Genomic DNA, 25367 nt, shown 5'->3' with positions numbered 1-25367 from the left:
CTCTTAAGTTTGGCAGCCTTGAGGGAACATGTGCTAACTTTTACTGAGTCTTCCACGGTACATGAGATTGGACATAAATAGCATTAAGACGTTTGCTGAACTCTGCTCAGCTGCATGTGAATAAAATATAGCTTCCAGACCGAAACTCCATCTTTGAGACTTAGTCTTCCTCCTTTTAAAGCACGAGTCAATTGAGTGACGTCCTTGTTGCACACTCTTCTTTGTTGCTAAGAGGAAGTTATTTTCAGTTTATCAACAATCTTTCAAGATGATTGGTTCTAACATGCCACATTGGTGTGGTGATCCTGTGAGTATCTCAGTAGTTTTAAGTTAAACAATGGAAACTCCAAGTTGGAATATCAACAATATTATGAAAAGGATAGATTGCTACTCACTGTAAATGTGACCCGTTGAGTTGTAGACAGGTGCAACAAAAAGACTGTTATACATCGTAGCCTTCGGACAAAGCCTTCTTCAGCAAAGCAAAGCAAAGCGCACGCACGCACGCACGCACACACACACACACACACACACACACACACACACACACACACACACACACACACCCCTAATGCACACACGACTCCTACACCAGCAGCTCCGAGCGAAATGTGACTGTCACATGAATAGCAATCTAGAGTGGGGCAGGGGGCATGTGACAGTCATATTCCCATCAGAGCTGCCAGTGGTTGCACTTTGTGAAGACCAAAACTTGAATGGATTCTGCATCAACATGAAGTACAGTGTGGAGTCTGTCAGAGCCCTTTACCTTTTAGTCGAAATGTATTATACATCAAATGAATTCACAATTACGAATAAGGATGAAGAATGGAATGAAGACAATGAAAATCTGTGCTGGTCTGGGACTCGAATCTGGATTTCCCACTTATTGCAAGTGGTCACCTTACCATTTGGCTGTCTGCGCACAACTCGTGGCCAGACCCAAACCTCCATATGTCACCAACCATGTGTCTGCTGCACCCTGTACTGGTTGGTGACATGTGGAAGTTGGGATCTGGCTGTGAGTCGTGCATGGGTAACCAAATGGTAAGGTGACCACTTGCGATAAGCAGGAAATCCTGGCTTGAGTCCCGATCCAGCACAGATTTTCATCATTGTCATTATGTTCTACAGCTGATGGTAGTCCTTATTTGCAATTGCAAATTCATTTGACGTGTTTCGTAACAGCTGTGCATGCATGTCCAAAGAAACTTTGCATCATAATCAGAATAACACAGGCACTGCAATATTGTAAATGTGTTATTGATCAAGCAAAGACTGAGAAACTGCTTACTGTCTTGTTGGCATATGATCGGCATTCAGAACAGTTTGCATTGATTCCAGGCTCTGGGATTTAGAAACACTCTGCCGTGGACTGAGTGTGCTGTCTGTGTAACTTTGCTGAGCCTTAGCACTTTTCACACCAATTGTTTCGGCACTGGCAGCTTAGCATAGCCAGAGCAAATGCCTGGGGAATTACTTTTCTGACCCAGGCAAATTTCTTTTGGGAGTAGTAGATTGAGGAAATTCAGGGAATGGCATTAGGCAATGGATTCACACATGCCCTTCTGTGCTCACACTTTGCTGCTTGAAGTTTGACTGGGAACGCAGTAATATGGACTACAGAAACACAATGGCTTCGAAAACTTCTTATTTATGGACTTACGAACTTTGTGATTGCAAGATAGGTTAGTAGAGATGGAAAAGGAGTTAAATAATAGGAAATGGGATCCAGTACAATTGCCACAATTATGGCAAAGGAACAGAGTGAAGAAGACATTCACATGTAGGTTTGATTCTAAAAAATAAAATTGCAAGTAATATTATAGACATTGAAGAATTCTTGTACTGAATTGCAAGACTTGTTTTAAAAATAAACAAACTGTATAACATTGATATAATTCAAAAGCATATGCACCAACATTCTGATAAGGAAATAGAAAACAGCTACAACTTTCAAAATAATAAAGAAGACTTTAGTGCAAAACTAGGATGTAATCTGGAGAACAATTCATCAGTGGAAAACTTAAGCAGACTCTGTAAAGAATGGTTCTCAACTCTTAGAAAATAGACCTGGAAATGACCAAAGGCAAACAAAAATAAAATGGATCATATGGAACCATTAAGAAGTTGTACAGGAAGTGACAGCCATAAAACATTTTAGAATTTCTGATGCCTGTAGAATCCTGAGAGAGAGGAAAAAAGGAGAAAGAACCATATCCTTTAGTCAGAAATCAGAAATTTAGAATGAGCTTTACTGGACATGGCGTATTCCCTTGGGCCGCCCCAATCTTGGACATACCTGGCCAATTATAAGAAGAACTAAAATTAAACATGGACGCCAAAGCATAGTTTAACCATACATTTTTCAGGTTAACAACTCAGTGCCAGAAGTGGATGAAAAAATAAGTGACAGAAAAAAATTTTAATACCAACTGAGGATTGAACCAGTGACTTTTGGACTTGAAGCAGCAATTTCAGTACTATAGAAAATGAGCACTTATGCATGGATGAAAGTGACAATTGTTTAACAAAGTGGAACACATTGCAGGTACAGTTCAAGAAAAGAAGAAAAAAATCAAATTAAGCAAACAATTATAGGGACATTATAGAACTAAACAAAATTATTCAGAAATGTCTTTGAGAGGGTGCGACAAGGTGCAATAAAAGTATGGTAAGTGAAAATTTCGAAAATATTAACAGTATGAAGAAGGAAAAAATATATTTACGTTGAGCAGACTTGTGCATTGCCAGTTAAGATGACAGATGTCACTGTTACAAACAAGATATTCATTTATTTGGTCCATCAAATCCTACATGTACGAAGGTATAAAAGAATATTGGAGAAACTTAAATTTTTAGTGCAAAAATTCAATTTATATTCATTTGTACAGCTGGCCAAGAATTCTTGAAATGTTTATAAGCCAAAGAGATGAATCAGTAACAAAGATAGTAAATAATGAAATTCTATCAGTAATGAGGTAGTGAAGTTTTTTGAGATATGAAGAATTTTGTAATGTATTGTTATGTTATGTGTTATGTGGTTTATTCATCTCATTACATACAATTTTCAAATCATTTGATTTGATGTACAGGAGACATGTCAAGGTTTACAAAAGAAACTTTTTTTCACTTTTTTAAGAGAACTACAAAAGTTTACATTATATTTTACATTTCTAAGTTACAGCTACACATGTACATAAAATAATAAATGTATTACAATCCCTGTGTTCAGATTGTGAAGCTGTCCTCAATGAATTCATCGACAGAATAATAATATTTGTGTGAAACATGTAATTACATGCATAGCAATTGGTAGTACAATACAACAGTATACAATCTAATTTTACTTTATAATAGGAACTTAAGAATGTAGTCCAAATTATGTGACATAGTAATACTTTAGATTTTAGTTTCTACAGTAGGCTATACAAGCACTGCTCAATGAGCCACGATTTTAGGTGTTTTTTGAATGTCTCTCCAGTTATTACCTTCTGTTCATTTGGCAGTGCATTGAAGTATTTTGCTGCATTAATATATGCACTGTTTGCTGTTCTCTTTTCAGTCTTCTGTGTATCATATGGTAATTTTGTACTTGTCTGTATTCTGATCATGAATTTCTGCATTACGACATGTATGTTTCTTATCTTCTACATTTAATACTATTGTTCCAAACATATACATAGAATAGATAGTCAGAATTTTAAATTCTATAAACAATCCCTTACATGATGTTCTGGCATCTTTTTTGCCTAATATTCTCAAGGCTCATTTCTAAAGTTTAAATACTCGGTCTACATGAGTTTTGGAAGCCCCGCCCCACAATGCAAGACCATATGCTAGAAATGGATGTATTAAACCAAAATACATCATCCTCATTGTTTGGGTATTGACATATGGAGCTATTCTTCTTAAAACGTATAGGCTAGATGATAGCCTTGCACACACATTGTCAATTTGTTGTGTCCATAGTAGTTTGCTATCTATGTATACACCTAGGAATTTACACTCACTTTAGATTTTCCGTAAAGCATTGAAGGGGATTATATTTGTTTTTTGTAAGTTGACTTTTAGATTGTCATTTTCAAACTTTTCCTTTGCAATATCTATAAATTTTTTTACCTCTATGCCGAGATTAAGAAAGGAAAGGGGCCTGTTTTAAATGAAAGTAATTCATTCATTTTCACACTGTGTTCCATAAATCTCATTATTAAGGAATGTAGATCAAGTCAGATTGCATTTAACTGCTAAATTCTTTAAATAATACATACAATAAGTTAAGAGTAAGTGCTAAAACTGCTGCAGCTTTTATCTGACGCATTTAGGTAACATTACAGAGACTATTATATGCTTTCCTGTTGAATACAAACATTGGAGTAAAGCAAAACTTACATCTCTTGAGAACCACTATGCTAATAAATTATTGGAGTGGGTAGTAAAGATGGAGTGCTACTTTTTATTTGAATATCTGTGGATTTTAAATTACCTGTCAGAAATCTACTGGCAATTTGTCAAAAGATTTTTTACCCGAATAAAGAACTCCATTTTGAACCCTAGACAGGGATGGACAGTTTATTTTTACTTGCAGTATTCTGTGTCTGTGGCATTTACAGTTCATTCTAAATTGACTATTTTTTTTCAATTGCAAATAAATGTATTGCCATTTGAGTGCAAGAATCTCTAGGTCCCTGAATAGGCTTCTACAAGATGTTGGTTTATCAACTTTACATCGTATTTGTATTGTTTCTGTAAAATAAGTACTTCTTTTACATTTGCTGCATTTCTCTAGAAAATTATGACATAGGACAATATAGAGTGAAAGAATGCTAGCAATCCTGTCTGCAGATTAACACAATGAGAGAGATTTCCAAGTGCAAAGTAGGCAGAAGAGGGATTTTTTTGTTAACTTACCTACGTGCTTGTACAACCTCAGTCTATTATTCATCTGGATGCCAAGGAACATAACACATTGAGCCTCGTCTAATGTGTGACCATTGATCTCTAGTTCTGGTAACTGTAAATGTATTTTGATTTGTTTATAGTTGTGTAATATTAGTGCCAGCCGTGGTGGTCTAGCGGTTCTAGGCGCTCAGTCTGGAACCGCGCTACTGCTACGGTCGCAGGTTCGAATCCTGCCTCGGTCGTGGATGTGTGTGATGTCCTAAGGTTAGTTAGGTTTAAGTAGTTCTGAGTTCTAGGGGACTGATGACCACAGATGTTAAATCCCATAGTGCTCAAAGCCATTTGAACCATTTTTTGTAATATTAGTCTTTGTAATATTGCTGAATCAGCTGGAACCCCGTTCTGTTATTCTCGTAACTGTCTCTGGCATGGATGTGTTTCGGTCATTTATCAATATACTAGTGTTGTCAGCAAACATCACAGCTCTTGAAGAGTGCTCCAATGTTTGTCAAGGCCAGGAGCCGACCAAACACTGAACCTTTGTGGACATCATATTTGAAGTTTTTTCCTCTCAGAATTTTGTCTTATTCCTGTAGTATCATTTACTGTTTTTAAGATAGGAATCCATTTGTGCCAGGGGAATGCCTTTACCATAATACTACTTTAGTTTTCCAGTGGTACTTAATGATCTACACACAAAATGGCCTTGGAAAAAATCACAGAAAATATGAGTGATGTAATTTGCCATATTTATTCTACTAATATCATATATTCCTTTCTCAGTAAAGAAGCTAATAAGGGAAGCAAACTGAGGTGCTATTGAAAAGATATTCATAGAAAGATCATTCAATGTTGTGTTGCAATTCATAAAAAAATGAGAACATGAGGAAGAGGAAGATAGGTTTATAATTAGATGTAATTTGATTTTCGTCAGTTTTGTAAATGAGAATTGCTGCCGTTTACTCTAGTCTCTCATGAAATACACGTAGACTCATCATCTGGGGTTCATATGTAACTCAAGGGTGTCCATACCAAGTCAGCACAAGACTAAAGTACTGTGGTGGAAATACGATTGTGATAGAAGAAATAATTCAATGAACTAATTATTTTTGTCATCTTTCTGACTTTCGATATACCAGAACTGTCATCTGGCGATGGAGTATGCAATGCCTGTCTAAGTAAGACTAATGGATCTGCGTCTGATAGCTTCATTTTTGGTACCTATATTTTTGAATGTCTGGAAGAATTCATTGGATTTAGCACCAAATTATTTGAATTCAACACCATCTTTCTTATAGTTACACAATCAGGAAAATTTTTATTACTTTCCTTACTGAGTTTATTTCCTTTATGTCCAGTAATGCCCCAGGTTATTCTTCCCTTGTGCTTGGAATTTTGAATTCTTCGGCTGTAGTAGGGGTTACATGATTTGCGTCTTCTTAATCACAGGCTGAAGAATTTTGCAATACTACTAGTAGGTACCTTTGTGTCTTGATCTTAAATTAGTCGGCCTTTCTCTCTACTTGCACTTTGATGTCCCTGAATCATTGTGAAGGAGAACTGGTTTCATAGTGAAGTAAGATTAGTTAATAATTAAATATCTTCTATTCAAGATCAGATACTGCTGCTTCTTAATCTCGAAGTGATAAACCCAGTGCCAAAGGAAATATCTCGATCCTAACAGGTTGCTTCACATCATACATGAAAAAATGTGTAGGGAGTCTTCACACTGTGAACCATTTCTCACTATTCTGTGGTAGTTTGCGCACTTTTTTTGGATTCTGAGGATTTTTATTTAGGCCAGAGAGATTATTTAATATAATTTATAAACATTACCATGTTAAATGTTTTTCAATAAAAGGTGGTAATACCTATACGTGATTTAATTGGTACTGCAGCAGAAACTGAGATTAGGTTAAGTGGCAATGGATTCACAAGTGTAAAGTATTAAAAAAATGAACAAAAATATTGGAGTAAAATGTAGTATCTTAATTAGATATTTTTATCATATATATTATTTCTCATGTCAACGTCCCTTTTATCAACACATGCTAAGCGTGCAGGATTGAATGAGATATCACCAGAAAAGTTTTTTCACCAGCTTTTAACATTGCATACTGATGTGCTAAAACTTACTATTTGTGGAAAATTTTAACGTAATGAGACTCGTAATTATCATTGGCAAAAGGGCATCACAGATGCTCTCCTTCATCCCTATATTTTACAAAGCTAACTTATTAATCGTCAATAAGAGACTCTCTTTTCATATTATCTAATTACGAATACCTTTTGTTTGTTTTAAAGTACTTATTAATTCAGTAATTTCTATACAGCACTGTCGTTGATAATAACCATGACCACTGTGGCAGTCCATTATTTCTGCCTATCATATAAGTTGACTTTTCTAAATGAATATACGAGGGCAGTTCAATAAGTAATGCAACACATTTTTGTTCTCGGCCAATTTTGGTTGAAAAAAACCGGAAATTTCTTGTGGAATATTTTCAAACATTCTCGCTTCGTCTCGTATAGTTTCATTGACTTCCGACAGGTGGCAGCGCTGTACGGAGCTGTTAAAATGGCGTCTGTAACGGATGTGCGTTGCAAACAACGGGCAGTGATCGAGTTTCTTTTGGCGGAATTGCTTGCTCGTCATGTGGCTGAGGGTGACAATTTCTTGTCAAAGATTGTTACAGGCGATGAAACATGGGTTCATCACTTCGAACCTGAAACGAAACGGCAATCAATGGAGTGGCGCCACACGCACTCCCCTACCAAGAAAAAGTTTAAAGCCATACCCTCAGCCGGTAAAGTCATGGTTACAGTCTTCTGGGACGCTGAAGGGGTTATTCTGTTCGATGTCCTTCCCCATGGTCAAACGATCAACTCTGAAGTGTATTGTGCTACTCTTCAGAAATTGAAGAAACGACTTCAGCGTGTTCTTGGGCACAAAAATCTGAACGAACTTCTCCTTCTTCATGACAACGCAAGACCTCACACAAGTCTTCGCCCCCGAGAGGAGCTCACAAAACTTCAGTGGACTGTTCTTCCTCATGCACCCAACAGCCCCGATCTCGCACCGTCGGATTTCCATATGTTTGGCCCAATGAAGGACGCAATCCGTGGGAGGCACTACGCGGATGAAGAAGAAGTTATTGATGCAGTACGACGTTGGCTCCGACATCGACCAGTGGAATGGTACCGTGCAGACATACAGGCCCTCATTTCAAGGTGGCGTAAGGCCGTAGCATTGAATGGAGATTACGTTGAAAAATAGTGTTGGGTAGCTAAAAGATTGGGGAATAACCTGGTGTATTTCAATGCTGAATAAAACAACCCCTGTTTCAGAAAAAAAATGTGTTGCATTACTTATTGAACTGCCCTCGTACTTTCCAAAACAACAAACGTAGTCATCATTGTCACCGGCTACTATTATCCCAATGACTACATTTATTTGTGATAAATTTCTACCTTAATTCATCATTTTCTTGCATTAACTGTCCTCTTAAGTGTGTGTGTGTGTGTGTGTGTGTGTGTGTGTGTGTGTGTGTGTGTGTGTGTGTGTATGATATATATAATCTCCCACTTCCAGCTCCACACCCTCCAAAACCTCAAAATTCCAATCAACACAATCTGGAACCACAACACCCTAATTCAGTAGTTAACCTTTCCTCCAAACCTCTCTCCCAATCCGAAACCTCTGTCCTATCCAAAGGCCTCACCTTCAGCCCCACTCCCAGATTCAACCAAACAGCCCTCGTCAAAGATTTACGGTCCTACACTCGTACTCTCTGCTGGAAATATCACTTTGCCACGAAGAAAAATGATCCTAATCCTACTCCTAATGATCCAACTCCCCAAGACACCATCCAAATGAACCCTGCCTGGAACAGTTCCGACCTCCGTCGCAGCGGGACCCACCTCCTCTTCCTCAAAATCACCCTCTCCAAACCTTCCAGGAATTTCTGACTTCCAGCCTTGCATCTCAATCCTTCTTAAAAAACCTTAATCCTACTCCCAACATCACAACTGCTGAAGCCCAGGCCATCCGTGATCTGAAGGCTGACCGATCCATCGTCATTCTTCCGGCGGACAAGGGTTCCGTGACCATGGTACTTGATCGTCGGGAGTATGTGGCTGAGGGACTGCGTCAGCTTTCAGACAACACCACATACAAAGTTTGCCAAGGTAACCCCATTCCCGATGTCCAGGCGGAGCTTCAAGGAATCCTCAGAACCTTAGGCCCCCTGCAAAACCTTTCACCTGACTCCATCAACCTCCTGACCCCACCGACACCCCGCACCCCTACCTTCTACCTTCTTCCTAAAATCCACAAACCCAATCATCCCAGCCGCCCCATTGTAGCTGGTTACCAAGCCCCCACAGAAAGTATCTCTGCCTACGTAGATCAACACCTTCAACCCATCACATGCAATCTCCCATCCTTCATCAAAGACACCAACCACTTCCTCGAACGCCTGGAATCCTTACCCAATCCGTTACCCCCAGAAACCATCCTTGTAACCATTGATGCCACTTCCTTATACACAAATATTCCGCATGTCCAGGGCCTCACTGCGATGGAGCATTTCCTTTCACGCCAATCACCTGCCACCCTACCTAAAACCTCTTTCCTCATCACCTTAGCCAGCTTCATCCTGACCCACAACTTCTTCACTTTTGAAGGCCAGACATACCAACAATTAAAGGGAACAGCCATGGGTACCAGGATGGCCCCTTCGTACGCCAACCTATTCATGGGTCACTTAGAGGAAGCCTTCTTGGTTACCCAGGCCTGCCAACCCAAAGTTTGGTACAGATTTATTGATGACATCTTCATGATCTGGACTCACAGTGAAGAAGAACTCCAGAATTTCCTCTCCAACCTCAACTCCTTTGGTTCCATCAGATTCACCTGGTCCTACTCCAGATCCCATGTCACTTTCCTTGACGTTGACCTCCATCTGTCCAGTGGCCAGCTTCACACGTCCGTCTACATCAAACCCACCAACAAGCAGTAGTACCTCCATTACGACAGCTGCCACCCATTCCACATCAAACGGTCGCTTCCCTACAGCCTAGGTCTTCGTGGCAAACGAATCTGCTCCAGTCCGGAATCCCTGAAGCATTACACCAACAACCTGACAACAGCTTTCGCATCCCACAACTACCCTCCCGACCTGGTACAGAAGCAAATAACCAGAGCCACTTCCTCATCCCCTCAAACCCAGAATTCCCCACAGAAGAACCACAAAAGTACCCCACTTGTGACAGGATACTTTCTGGGACTGGACCAGACTCTGAATGTGGCTCTCCAGCAGGGATACGACTTCCTCAAATCCTGCCCTGAAATGAGATCCATCCTTCATGAAATCCTCCCCACTCCACCAAGAGTGTCTTTCCGCCATCCACCTAACCTTCGTAACCTGATAGTTCATCCCTATGAAATCCCCAAACCACTTTCCCTACCCTCTGGCTCCTATCCTTGTAACCGCCACCGGTGTAAAACCTGTCCCATGCACCCTCCCACCACCACCACCTACTCCAGTCCTGTAACCCGGAAGGTGTACACGATCAAAGGCAGAGCGACATGTGAAAGCACCCACATGATTTACCAACTGACCTGCCTACACTGTGACGCATTCTATGTGGGAATGACCAGCAACAAACTGTCCATTCGCATGAATGGACACAGGCAGACAGTGTTTGTTGGTAATGAGGATCACCCTGTGGCTAAACATGCCTTGGTGCACGGCCAGCACATCTTGGCACAGTGTTACACCGTCCGGGTTATCTGCATACTTCCCACCAACACCAACCTATCCGAATGCCGGAGATGGGAACTGGCTCTTCAATATATCCTCTCTTCCCGTTACCCACCAGGCCTCAATCTCCGCTAATTTCAAGTTGCCGCCACTCACACCTCACCTGTCATTCATTATCATCTTTGCCTCTACACTTCCGCCTCGACTGACATCTCTGCCCAAACTCTTTGTCTTTAAATATGTCTGCTTGTGTTTGCATATGTGTAGATGGATATATGTGTGTGTGTGTGTGTGTGTGTGGGTGGGCGCGCGCGTGCGCGAGTGTATACCCGTCCTTTTTTCCCCCTAAGGTAAGTCTTTCTGCTCCCGGGATTGGAATGACTCCTTACCCTCTCCCTTAAAACCCACTTCCTTTCGTCTTTCCCTCTCCTGCCCTCTTTCCTGATGAGGCAACAGTTTGTTGCGAAAGCTTGAATTTTGTGTGTATGTATGTGTCTGTTTGTGTTTCTATCGACCTGCCAGCGCTTTCGTATGGTAAGTCACATCATCTTTGTTTTTTTATATATATATATATATATATATATATATATATATATATATATATATATAATAGAGGGAAACATTCCACGTAATAAATATATATCTAAAAACAAAGATGATGTGACTTACCAAATGAAAGTGCTGGCAGGTCGACAGACACACAAACAAACACAAACATACACACAAAATTCAAGCTTTCGCAACAAACTGTTGCCTCATCAGGAAAGAGGGAAGGAGAGGGAAAGACGAAAGGATGTGGGTTTTAAGGGAGAGGGTGAGGAGTCATTCCAATCCCCGGAGCGGAAAGACTTACCTTAGGGGGAAAAAAGGACGGGTATACACTCGCGCGCGGACACACACACATATCCATCCACACATATACAGACACAAGCAGACATATTTAAAGACAAAGAGTTTGGGCAGAGATGTCAGTCGAGGCAGAAGTGCAGAGGCAAAGATGTTGTTGAATGACAGGTGAGGTATGAGTGGCGGCAACTTGAAATTAGCGGAGATTGAGGCCTGGTGGTTAACGGGAAGGGAGGATTGAAGAGCAAGTTCCCATCTCCGGAGTTCGGATAGTTTGGTGTTAGTGGGAAGTATCCAGATAACCCGGACGGTGTAACACTGTGCCAAGATGTGCTGGCCGTGCACCAAGGCATGTTTAGCCACAGGGTGATCCTCATTACCAACAAACACTGTCTGCCTGTGTCCATTCATGCGAATGGACAGTTTGTTGCTGGTCATTCCCACATAGAATGCGTCACAGTGTAGGCAGGTCAGTTGGTAGATCACGTGGGTGCTTTCACACGTGGCTCTGCCTTTGATCGTGTACACCTTCCAGGTTACAGGACTGGAGTAGGTGGTGGTGGGAGGGTGCATGGGACAGGTTTTACACCGGGGGCGGTTACAAGGGTAGGAACCAGAGGGTAGGGAAGGTGGTTTGGGGATTTCATAGGGATGAACTAAGAGGTTACGAAGGTTAGGTGGACGGCGGAAAGACACTCTTGGTGGAGTGGGGAGGATTTCATGAAGGATGGATCTCATTTCAGGGCAGGATTTGAGGAAGTCGTATCCCTGCTGGAGAGCCACATTCAGAGTCTGGTCCAGTCCCAGAAAGTATCCTGTCACAAGTGGGGTACTTTTGTGGTTCTTCTGTGGGGAATTCTGGGTTTGAGGGGATGAGGAAGTGGCTCTGGTTATTTGCTTCTGTACCAGGTCGGGAGGGTAGTTGTGGGATGCGAAAGCTGTTGTCAGGTTGTTGGTGTAATGCTTCAGGGATTCCGGACTGGAGCAGATTCGTTTGCCACGAAGGCCTAGGCTGTAGGGAAGCGACCGTTTGATGTGGAATGGGTGGCAGCTGTCGTAATGGAGGTACTGCTGCTTGTTGGTGGGTTTGATGTGGACGGACGTGTGAAGCTGGCCATTGGACAGGTGGAGGTCAACATCAAGGAAAGTGGCATGGGATTTGGAGCAGGACCAGGTGCATCTGATGGAACCAAAGGAGTTGAGGTTGGAGAGGAAATTCTGGAGTTCTTCTTCACTGTGAGTCCAGATCATGAAGATGTCATCAATAAATCTGTACCAAACTTTGGGTTGGCAGGCCTGGGTAACCAAGAAGGCTTCCTCTAAGCGACCCATGAATAGGTTGGCGTACGAAGGGGCCATCCTGGTCCCCATGGCTGTTCCCTTTAATTGTTGGTATGTCTGGCCTTCAAAAGTGAAGAAGTTGTGGGTCAGGATGAAGCTGGCTAAGGTAATGAGGAAAGAGGTTTTAGGTAGGGTGGCAGGTGATTGGCGTGAAAGGAAGTGCTCCATCGCAGCGAGGTCCTGGACGTGCGGGATATGTGTGTATAAGGAAGTGGCATCAATGGTTACAAGGATGGTTTCTGGGGGTAACGGATTGGGTAAGGATTCCAGGCGTTCGAGAAAGTGGTTGGTGTCTTTGATGAAGGATGGGAGACTGCACGTAATGGGTTGAAGGTGTTGATCTACGTAGGCAGAGATACGTTCTGTGGGGGCTTGGTAACCAGCTACAATGGGACGGCCAGGATGATTGGGTTTGTGAATTTTAGGAAGAAGGTAGAAGGTAGGGGTGCGGGGTGTCGGTGGGGTCAGGAGGTTGATGGAGTCAGGTGAAAGGTTTTGCAGGGGGCCTAAGGTTCTGAGGATTCCTTGAAGCTCCGCCTGGACATCAGGAATGGGATTACCTTGGCAAACTTTGTATGTGGTGTTGTCTGAAAGCTGACGCAGTCCCTCAGCCACATACTCCCTACGATCAAGTACCACGGTGTGGAACCCTTGTCCGCCGGAAGAATGATGATGGACCGGTCAGCCTTCAGATTACGGATAGCCTGGGCTTCAGCAGTGGTGATGTTGGGAGTAGGATTAAGGTTTTTTAAGAATGATTGAGAGGCAAGGCTGGAAGTCAGAAATTCCTGGAAGGTTTGGAGAGGGTGATTTTGAGGAAGAGGAGGTGGGTCCCGCTGTGACGGTGGACGGAACTGTTCCAGGCAGGGTTCAATTTGGATGGTGTCTTGGGGAGTTGGATCATTAGGGGAAGGATTAGGATCATTTTTCTTCGTGGCAAAGTGATACTTCCAGCAGAGAGTACGGGTGTAGGACAGTAAATCTTTGACAAGGGCTGTTTGGTTGAATCTGGGAGTGGGGCTGAAGGTGAGGCCTTTGGATAGGACAGAGGTTTCGGATTGGGAGAGAGGTTTGGAGGAAAGGTTAACTACTGAATTAGGGTGTTGTGGTTCCAGATTGTGTTGCTTGGAATTTTGAGGTTTTGGAGGGAGTGGAGCTGGAAGTAGGAGACTGAGTAGGTGGGAGAGACTGGGTTTGTGTGCAATGGGAGGTGGTTGAGGTTTGCTGGAAAGGTTGTGAAGGGTGAGTGAGTTTCCTTTCCGGAGGTGGGAAACCAGGAGATTGGATAGTTTTTTGAGGTGAAGGGTGGCATGCTGCTCTAATTAGCGGTTGGCCTGTAGGAGGATGCTCTGAATAGCCGGTGTGGATGTGGGAGAGGATAGATTGAGGACTTTTATTAAGGATAGGAGTTGACGGGTGTGTTCATTGGCTGAGTTGATGTGTAGGTGAAGGATTAGGTGGGTGAGGGCAATGGATTGTTCAGTTTGGAACTGGTACAGGGACTGATGGAAAGAAGGGTTGCAGCCAGAGATGGGAACTTTGTGTGAGGCCTTACAATTGTTAGCCCCATTTTCGTAATCTTTCACCACAACACCACTCCTTTTAATACATTTACACGTTTTTTCGAAATTTTCCCGAATTTCTCCGTCCTTTAACGTGTTTTAGCGGCAACACAACCACCTAACCTTCATGCACATCGCTGTCTACCAACCCAAGTTCACCACAGGATCAACTTAACCAACACCTTTTCGCCTTTTTTCATACCAGATGTCCAGTTATTTTCTAGTTCACCCTTATCTCTCCCCATATATTTTTATCTTTCATTTTTATTTCAACCTCATGTTACACTTTCCACCTTCTGATACCATGTCACCCTCACAACACCCCCACCACGACCCCATTAAGTTTTATTTACATTCCCTCCGCAAACATGCCTTCACCCTAGCCAGATTACGCTCGCATATTTTATTTTCTCAGGCTTGTCTGACATTTGGCATCCGTTACCCTCAGAAACCATCCTTGTAACCATTGATGCCACTTCCTTATACACAAATATCCCGCACGTCCAGGGCCTCGTTGCAATGGAGCACTTCCTTTCACGCCGATCACCTGCCACCCTACCTAAAACCTCTTTCCTCATTACCTTAGCCAGCTTCATCCTTACCCACAACTTCTTCACTTTTGAAGGCCAGACATACCAACAATTAAAGGGAACAGCCATGGGGACCAGGATGGCCCCTTCGTACGCCAACCTATTCATGGGTTGCTTAGAGGAAGCCTTCTTGGTTACACAGGCCTGCCAACCCAAAGTTTGGTACAGATTTATTGATGACATCTTCATGATCTGGACTCACAGTGAAGAAGAACTCCAGAATTTCCTCTCCAACCTCAACTCCTTTGGTTCCATCAGATTCACCTGGTCTTACTCCAAATCCCATGCCACTTTTCTTGATGTTGACCTCCACCTGTCCAATGGCCAGCTTCACACGTCCGTCCACATCAAACCCACCAACAAGCAGCAGTACCTCCATTACGACAGCTGCCACCCATTCCACATCAAACGGTCGCTTCCCTACAGCCTAGGTCTTCGTGGCAAACGAATCTGCTCCAGTCTGGAATCCCTGAAGCATTACACCAACAACCTGACAACAGCTTTCGCATCCCACAACTACCCTCCCGACCTGGTACAGAAGCAAATAACCAGAGCCACTTCCTCATCCTCTCAAACCCAGAACCTCCCACAGAAGAACCACAAAAGTGCCCCACTTGTGACAGGTTACTTTCCGGGACTGAATCAGATTCTGAATGTGGCTCTCCAGCAGGGATACGACTTCCTCAAATCCTGCCCAGAAATGAGATCCATCCTTCATGAAATCCTCCCCACTCCACCAAGAGTGTCTTTCCGCCGTCCACCTAACCTTCGTAACCTTTTAGTTCATCCCTATGAAATCCCCAAACCACCTTCCCTACCCTCTGGCTCCTACCCTTGTAACCGCCCCCGGTGTAAAACCTGTCCCATGCACCCTCCCACCACCACCTACTCCAGTCCTGTAACCCGGAAGGTGTACACGATCAAAGGCAGAGCCACGTGTGAAAGCACCCACGTGATCTACCAACTGACCTGCCTACACTGTGACGCATTCTATGTGGGAATGACCAGCAACAAACTGTCCATTCACATGAATGGACACAGGCAGACAGTGTTTGTTGGTAATGAGGATCACCCTGTGGCTAAACATGCCTTGGTGCACGGCCAGCACATATTGGCACAGTGTTACACCGTCCGGGTTATCTGGATACTTCCCACTAACACCAAACTATCCGAACTCCGGAGATGGGAACTTGCTCTTCAATATATCCTCTCTTCCCGTTATCCACCAGGCCTCAATCTCTGCTAATTTCAAGTTGCCGCCACTCATACCTCACCTGTCATTCAACAACATCTTTGCCTCTGCACTTCTGCCTCGACTGACATCTCTGCCCAAACTCTTTGTCTTTAAATATGTCTGCTTGTGTCTGTATATGTGTGGATGGATATGTGTGTGTGTGCGAGTGTATACCCGTCCTTTTTTCCCCCTAAGGTAAGTCTTTCCGCTCCGGGGATTGGAATGACTCCTCACCCTCTCCCTTAAAACCCACATCCTTTCGTCTTTCCCTCTCCTTCCCTCTTTCCTGATGAAGCAACCGTTGGTTGCGAAAGCTTGAATTTTGTGTGTATGTTTGTGTTTGTTTGTGTGTCTATCGATCTGCCAGCGCTTTCGTTTGGTAAGTCACATCATCTTTGATTTTAGATATATTTTTCCCACGTGGAATGTTTCCCTCTATTATATGTATATATAGGGTGATTTTTTCCACCGCGTACAAACTCTAGAGATTGATTGATGAAAGGATATGGAACAATAAAGTTCTGATGAACTTATGTCTGTAAATGCATGGTTTCCATGCTAGAGACAATTTATTCAATAATACTATGTTACGAGACTGTGGTATGTACATGCTGTTGCCATGTAGCTGCAGATTCAGTATGCATGGTTTCCTCTTAGAGGGTGGTACTGTTCCGCATGTGTCATGCCCTAGTGCCCTCTCCTGCCATAGTGATTGGTAATGTTATCTCTGATTCACTTTTCTTGCTGACTCACCTTGTAGTGGACGTGATGTAGCATTGTACACAACGGTTTCACATTTGAATCAAGAGCTTGTTGACATGGTGTTTACTTACAGAAAGGCAAATAGCAACAGGCAGCGGGCAGCAAGGTTGTATCAGGAGGCTTATCCCCACCGACAACAACAACAGCATCCAATGTTTGCAACAGTGTTTAGCCATTTGTCTGAGATGGTCATTTCAGGAAGCAGGAAATCATGAAGGATATACCTGAAATGTTCAGACACCAGACTTGGAGGAAAATTTGATTAACATTGTAGAAGGTGACAGCCTTGTCAGTACAGTGTAAGCCAGACGACCATGTGGAACATTCTCCACGACAATTGTTACTACCCTCATCACTTACAGCAACAGACTTTGCACATCGGAAGCAGTTTTGCCACTGGTTTCTTCACCAGGCAACCACAATTCCGGGATTTGTGTCATCCATCCTATTCACAGATGAGGCCACCTTTACGCTGTTTGTTATCTTCAACTTTCGTAACAGTCATATGTGGGATAGTATACAGGACCCCCATGGTATGGTGACAGTGAATCATGAGCATCGGTGCAGCCAGAATGTGTGGACTGGAATAATTGGCGACCATATTTTGGGACCAGCCTTCCTTCCAAGTCGCCTAACAGTACGGAACTATCGGCATTTCTTGCGGGTGACTTTTACCTCCCATGCTGGAAGAAGTGCCATTGATGATTCAAAGCATTGTGTGGCTGCTACATGGTGCTCCAGGCCACCTCACCATTAATGTCTGGACACTTCTCAGTCGTGTCTTCCGTGGTTGGTAGATGGGATGAAGGGGTCCAGTTGTATGGTGTACTTGTTCATCAGACCTCAACCCATGCTATTTCTGTTTATGGGGCCAACTCAAAAGTATCATGTATGCAGAGCCACTGGAGCAGCATATTCGTGCTGCCTTTGACACTGTTCGGATGCAGCCTGGTCAATGTGAATGTGTGAGACACAACATGCTACAGTGTGTATATGCATGCATTGAGACACATGGAAATCCTTTTCAACTGTAACTGTGGCTGCTGGTACAGCACACATCAGACCGCAATCTCTGTAACAAAGTTGGATTGAATAACTGGTATCTAGCATGGAACCATGTATTTCCAGACATAAGTTCATTAGATCTTTTTTGTTCCGTATCCTCTCATCGATCAGTCCCTAGAGTTTGCACATGGTGGAAAAAAATCACCCTGTATAAAGGAATTTGTTGCACTTAGCATTAGCATTTGGTTTATTGTAGAGGTAAATCCAATTATTTTGCAAGCTTCCTCTGCAGAGTTCTGTTTTTGTATCACTGATCAGTCTTCATGTTTCCTTAATCTATTCTTAGCAGTGCATCCCACCAAATGGTGTAATTTAGCTTACTCTGTGTCATAATCTGATAATCCGTTGCCAGTAGGTGAGGTCCATGTTGTTAACAATGTACATGTATGTTCTGTATAAATATTTTATTTACCAAGTTACCACTATTTTAGCTAATTTAGTGTCATAATTTGTAATTGATACTAAGTAACAACTGGCTTGCAAAGACTCCACAAATTATCGTTTGTTGTCTACTGAAATTTAATGCTTTTATTTGAATCTGTTTCAGTATGACCACCATGAATTTCCTGGTGTTGTTCCGCGAACATTTATTGGTCCCATAATAATTTCTGTATTGTCTTCACCCGTAGTGCTAATTATTCACATACTTGGGTTGAGCAAATTTTGGGCACAGTATGTTGGTAAGTAATTTTTTCCTTCTTTTCTATGTATGAGTGTTGATATTTCTAGTCTGCTACCTCAGTTACTGCTTTTTTGACTGTTGACTTGTGCGGCAGTGCAGTACAGTGCACTTCCTGTGTCGTAGCTTTTTTTAAATGTAATTGTTGACTTTGAAACTTTTTTCCTATAGTGCGAGCAGCTTTGGGCCTTTGTGTTCTGGGAGCCTTTAGAGTATTTCAAAATACCATACAATCGGAATTTGGACAGCAGTTTACAAGATGGTTTGTTGCCATTGTTGTGTCGCAGTACCATTTTATGTACTATCTTAGTCGACCACTTCCTAACATCATGGCACTTCCTCTCGGTAAGAAAATAAAACAATATTTCAGTTCAGTCGTATAGGATTAAGAGTTATACTGTATTGTACATATGAATTGGCACACTGTTGTGCTGTAAAAATGTTGACCTGTTGTCCATTACATAATATTTAAAATGCCACAATTGTAAGTCAAATTTCAATTGCTCTTCCAGAGGCAGAAAAATGTACTCGCAGTGCCAGTGCCTGCAGTGAAATGTTGAATGAAAAGATTTTCCAAGAACTCTCTTCCACTTGAGTAATTGTGACCTAATCATGAGTTATGTTAGTTCATTACTCATTCAAGAATGTAACTTCCTGAAGTAATGCATTGCAGTGCTTTATTGCTTCCCAATGCCAGGTAACTGCAACATCCTCTTACAAGCCACCATACCACCAGACTATTTTTCTTTCGTTGTACGTAACCAGCCCTGGTTCAGAACCTGCTTCTATGCAGTCACATACCTGCTTGTTAATCAACCACTATAGGAAATGTCTTAGACTAACAGTGAGTTCAAATCTCCATCTGGCCATGTAAATTGAGGTTTTCCATGCTTTCTGTAAACAACTTAAGGTGAATAATGAGGTGGCCCCATTGAAAGTGCATTGTCAGTTCTTTTCTTTATCCTTCCCCAATCCAAGCACAAGCGCTCCATCTCTGATGACACCAATGTTCTTTCCTTCAACAAAATAGTCCAAGATAATTTAGAACTTTAAGTGTAGGAGCAGGATATCTTTCTATGAATAGATTGTAATTAGTGGGAACTGAGTGGACCATATGCATTAGTGCACAATTGCAGATTACTGTTTGCAATTTGACAAAAGAGGTGGATTGCTGGTTCTACCAATTGTGGTTCCCAGCCCCAGGTTGTCAGGTAGGGTTCGAACATACCCCTGGTAAAGGCCAGGCCCAAAGAGGGGTGATTACCTGAGCTGTTACCTTCCCAAATTGCCAGTTGGTCCCTCTGCCAATTGTTTGGGAGGTGTGAACAATCACCCAAGGTGGGTGAGCCCCACACCGAGGGGCACCTCCAGTTGAAGGAGCGCACAGTCAGAGATGCTAATAGTTGTGAGGGATTTTCTCAAAATGAACCAAATGTCTTCTTCTCAGTCTACGTCTACTAAACATAAATGGAAACAGGCTATCGATTCAGAGACTCTCCCAGCTGTACCTTGATTCCCTGTGGTTTTGCTTACTGAAGACGGTCAGTCTTTGCTACAGTTAATCTGTTTATTTTTCAGAAAGTTGTTGATGCAGTTGCAGGCCCTGTGAAATCATGCTTTCATTTATGCAATGGCAATCTGCCTTTAAAGACTACTCGTGATTCTCAAGTACAACAGCTGCTCGGAGCTTTTCTCCTCCACATCTATCCTGTTTGTGTCAAGGCGTATCAAATGCTGAATTCTTCATGTGGTATTATTTACACTAGGCTGCTCGATTCTCCGATCGAGGCAGAAATCCAAACTTACCTCTCTCCTCATGGCGTCATTGCAGTCCGTCAAGTGATGAAAAAGGTAGATGCATCGTTGGTGCCCACGTGCCCTCTTTTTCTCCAATTTGATAAAGTTATGCTTCCATCAAAGACAAAGGCAGGCTATGAGGTTATCACAGTCTGACCATACATTCAAAAACCGATATGCTGCTACCACTGTCGTCTTTTCAACACACACTACTATCCTGAGACACCCGGCCAAATGTGTAACCTGGGGTAGGTAAGCTCACGAGTCCACCTCCTCCTCGCTGCTGTATCAACTGTACAGCTTCTTCTTGAGTGTGTCCCACGTATCTTGATGAGCGGGCCATCCAGGAGATCCAGTGAAAGGAAAAAGTGTCTTACTCTGTTGCTCGCAAGTTGTTGGCTAGTCAGAATTCCTGCAGTTTACCATCTGGCACTTACACTATTGTTCTTACTACATCTCGCACCATGAAGGATGTGGGCATGCAGACGTGTGACCTCAAATTCAGCATCACAGTTGTAAAATCCCCCAGTGTCACAGTAGCATCCCTGTCTCCTTCTCCTGCAGCTGTGCAACAAGCCATCAGATTTTCACCTCATGCGCTGATATAATCTGCTACATAGGTGGTGGGCCAGAAAGGATAGAAGGAATACTCAGAGAAGACTTTTTATGTCCCTCCACCCAACAAACCCCTGAATCATCATCTGCCAACTGCAAAGGCTCCAAGAAATCAAACAAGGGCAAACGGTCATCTCCTTCACTGACTAGGAGATCCTCTTCAACAGTGTAACTGCGTGATACCCTCACCTGGGTGACCTCCGTGTCACTGGTGCACATTGCCTGCCGTTTTTCTGCCCAGGACTCTGCAGACCAACCTAGGGAGAATGCTGATGCCTCTGTAGATCTCATGGAGCAGGATCCTCCAGCCTCTGCACCCTGTAGCAGAGAGTCTTCAAAGGCTGTCACTCAGCAGCAACCGAGGTGACACCCCTTCATGTTTTCGCTCCTCCCCTTTGATCCTCATGACTCTCCTCCAATGGAACATTCAAGGCCTTAGATTCAACAAGGAGGAACTGTGGCTGCTCTTGCAGTGGCAGCGTCCTCTTGTTCTCTGGCTTGAGGAAACAAAATTGCATCCTCATGACCGCTTTGACCTCTCGCATTTCTTTCCGGTCTGTTTTGACCTTCCCCTCCCTGAGTATGGCATTCCATCTCAAGGGGGTTTCATGTTGCTCATGTGGGATGATGTTCATAGTCAAACCATCTCCCTGAACACCTGGCTTCAAGCTGTTGCTCCCTGCAGATCATGGTCTCGCGGTCGCATTCTCCCTTCCCAAGCATGGGGTCCCGGGTTAGATTCCCGGTGGGGTCAGGGATTTTCACCTGCCTCGAGATGACTGGGTATTTGTGTTTGCCTCATCATTTCACGATCATTCATTCAAGTGGCGAGATTGGACTGGGCAAAGGTTGGGAATTTGTAAGGGCGCTGATAACCGCGCAGTCCCACAAACCAATCATCATCACTTTTTCCCTTTATACCATTTACATCCATCCATCAATCATTCGGTGTCACCAGGACAGACTTTCTCCAACCTGTTGGGCAACTCCCTTACCCCGTTTTGCTGCTTGGTGACCATCTCAGTACCTGTCAGAGAGGTGCACTCTTGTCTGACTTTGTCAATCAGCTCAGCCACATCTGCCTTAATATTGGAGCACCCACGTTCCTTTCAGACTCCATACACACCTATTCCCATTTGGACCTCTCATTTTGCACTGCCCAGCTTGCTGGTTGTCTCGAGTGGTCTGTTCTCTCTGACAAATACTTGAGTGACCATTTCCTGTGTGCTGTCTGTTTGCTGACTCCTACCCCGCCTACGTTCAAACCCAAATGGCAGCTTTCTGAGGCCAACTGGAGGCTTTACTCCCCCTGGTGACCTTCAACAAAGAACCTTTTGCAAATTGTGGTGACAAGATTGAATACCTTACCTACGTTTTCATTACTACCGCAGAACGTTCCATTCCTCGAACTTCACCTTTACCACACTGTTTCCCAGTCCCTTACTGGACTGAGGTTTGCGTCAACACAAAATGTGTGCGAAGACGAGCTCTCCACATTTTTATCCATCATCCTAAGATGGCAAATGTGTTCATTATAGACAGTTGCATGTGCAATGTCATAGTATTCTTCGGGCTAGCAAGAAAGCTAGCTGGACTTCATTTACTAGTTCTTTTAAGAGTTCTATTCCCTTTCCATCATATGGACCAGTCTCTGATGGCTTTCTTGGACTAAGATCCATTACCCAATTTCTGGCCTGACGGTAGCAGATGATGTCATAGTGGACCCTGTTGCTACCTCCAACACCTTGGACCATTATTTTGCGGATATTTCGAGCTACACTCACTGTCACCCTGCCTTCCTCCATTGGAAACAAGTGGAGGAAGCTCAGGTGATACCCTTCTCTTCTCAGAATCATGAGTGCTACAGTGGTGCTTTTACTATGAAGGAGCTAGATCATGCTCTCATTTCATCCTGATCCTCCACCCCTGGGTCAGACGATGTTTATGTTCAGATGTTGCAGCCCCTTTCTCTTGCAGGCAACCACTTTCTCCTTCATACGTACAATCACATTTGGGCAGATGGCACATTTCCCAGATGCTGGCATGAAGTGAGTGTCATACCCATACCTAAGCCCAGTAAGGACAAACACCTTCCTTCCAACTACCACCCCATTTGTCTCACTAGCTGTGTTTGCAAGGTGATGGAATGTATGATTCATGCATGGCTGGTATGGTGGCTCGAGTCTCATAATTTACTAACCACTGCACAATGTGGATTTTGAGAGCGCTGTTCTACAGTTGACCACCTCATCACTTTGTCAACCCATGTCATGAATAGTTTTCTGTGGAAATATCAGACTGTGGTCATGTTTTTTGATTAGGAGAAAGCCTACAACAGCTGGTGGAGGACTGGTATCCTCTGTACTCTCTACATGTCGGGCTTCAGAGGCACCATTTCCATCCGGGAAAAGTGTGTGCCTCAGGGTTCTGTCCTGAACGTCGTCATCTTTGCTATCACCACTAACCCTGTTATGGCCTATCTCCAACTTGGCATCTCCAGTTCCCTTTTTGTTGACGATTTTTCCTTTTATTGCAGTTCTCCATGAACTTGTCTCCTTGAGTGGCACCTTCAGTGTTGTCTTGATTGTCTTGACTCATGGAGCATTGACAAGGGTTTTCACTTTTCCACTGACAAAACATTTGTAAGAATTTCTGATGGTGCGGACAGTTTCTTCCACTGTCTTTACATCTTGGGCCTGTTGCTCTTCCATTTGTTGAAACTATGAAATTGCTGGGGCTCATGCTTGATAGGAAATTTTTGTGGTCCTCTCACGTGTCTTACCTGGCAGCCCACTGTACCGGACCCTCAATGTCTTACGTCTCCTCAGCGGTACTTCCTGGGAAATGGATCAGACCACTCTCCTCCTTTTGTACCAATCCCCTGTCCATTTGTAACTAGACTATGAGTGTTTCATTTATACTTCTTTATATCCATCCATCTTATGCTGTCTCAATACAATCCATCATCATGGCATCTGCTTGGCCACTGGTGCCTTTTACAGGAGCCTGGTTGAGAGTCTGTATGCAGTTGCTGCCGAACTCCCACTGTCATGCCGATGTGATGTTCTCCTCAGTGAATATACATACAGTTCATCTGCCTTGCCTGTCCACCCATCCTGTGCCTCCTTCTTCGATGATTCCTTTGACCACCAGTATGGGGTGTGTCCCTCTTCTCTGCTACATTCTGGAGTTCACGTTTGGCTATTGCTCCGGCAGCTTAACTTCACGCTATCTGCCACTTTCCCAATGGATGTGAAGCCTTCACCACCTTGACTTCATGCAGTGGCCCATTTTCACCTTGGACTTAATTTGCTTTGTAAGGACATCACTCCAGAGTTGCTCTATCAGCGTAAGTTTATTGACCTTCACGCAGAACTTCACAATAGTACCTTTATGTATATGGATGGCTCTCGGACTGATTGTGATGTCGGACGTACCTTCATCATTGGCACTGACATTTTTCAGTATCAGCTTCTGGAAAACTACTCAGTATTTATAGCAGAGGTTTTCACCCTGTATCAGTCCACGCAGTACATCTGGTGATACAGGCTTGTTCAATTGTGTCATTTGCCCCGAGTCTCTCAGTGCCCTTCAGAGCCTCTGTGTGCTGTACACCGTCCATCCCTTAGTGCAACGGGTCTAGGAAAGCTTTCAATTGCTCACTCTTGATGGAGCCATTGTGATGTTTATGTGGGTCCCTGGTCACATAGGTCTGATGGGAAATGAGGCCACTGGCACTGCTGCCAAGGCTGCAGTCCTTGTACCTCGGCCTGCTAGTTCTTGCATTCCCTCTGATGATATCTGTGTTGCCGTCTGTCAGTAGGTGGTGACACTTTGGCATCATCACTGGTCTTTCCTTCATGGGAACAAGCTACAGAGAATTAAACCTCTCTATGTGGCTTGGCCAATCTCCTCTTGGCCCTCTTGCTGTGCGGAGATCATTTTAGCTAGGCCATGTATTGGACACTGTCGTTTTAGTCATCGCCATTTGTTAAGTGGTGGTACTCCACCACTTTGTGCCCATTGTCACAAATCTTTAATGGTTCCCCATTTCTTGATGGAATGCCCTTTTTTTAACCACTTAAGAGTTATCGGCCTTTTTAGCATACGATGTATGGGCTGTCAACTGTGTTTTACCTTTTAATCATTTTAGCAGTGTGTTGAAGGCCATTTAATCTTTAGTTTGGGACCTCCATTGTCTCTATGGCA

General features: G+C 43.3%; 1 protein-coding gene across 2 annotated transcripts in view; it reads left to right on the top strand.

The window, feature by feature from the left end:
• LOC124612642 (probable Dol-P-Man:Man(7)GlcNAc(2)-PP-Dol alpha-1,6-mannosyltransferase) overlaps positions 1-25367 on the top strand; it is a 179714-nt gene that overhangs the window by 10016 nt on the left and 144331 nt on the right. For both annotated transcript variants that reach the window (XM_047140943.1, XM_047140942.1), the window contains exons 3-4: positions 18615-18747; positions 18918-19091. In XM_047140943.1, the coding sequence (XP_046996899.1) occupies positions 18615-18747; positions 18918-19091 (307 nt within the window). The remainder of the gene's footprint in view (positions 1-18614; positions 18748-18917; positions 19092-25367) is intronic.

The sequence above is a fragment of the Schistocerca americana genome, chromosome 4 (genome assembly GCF_021461395.2).
Source record: "Schistocerca americana isolate TAMUIC-IGC-003095 chromosome 4, iqSchAmer2.1, whole genome shotgun sequence".
Taxonomy (NCBI): domain Eukaryota; kingdom Metazoa; phylum Arthropoda; class Insecta; order Orthoptera; family Acrididae; genus Schistocerca; species Schistocerca americana.
This window is presented reverse-complemented; position numbering and strand designations above follow the sequence as displayed.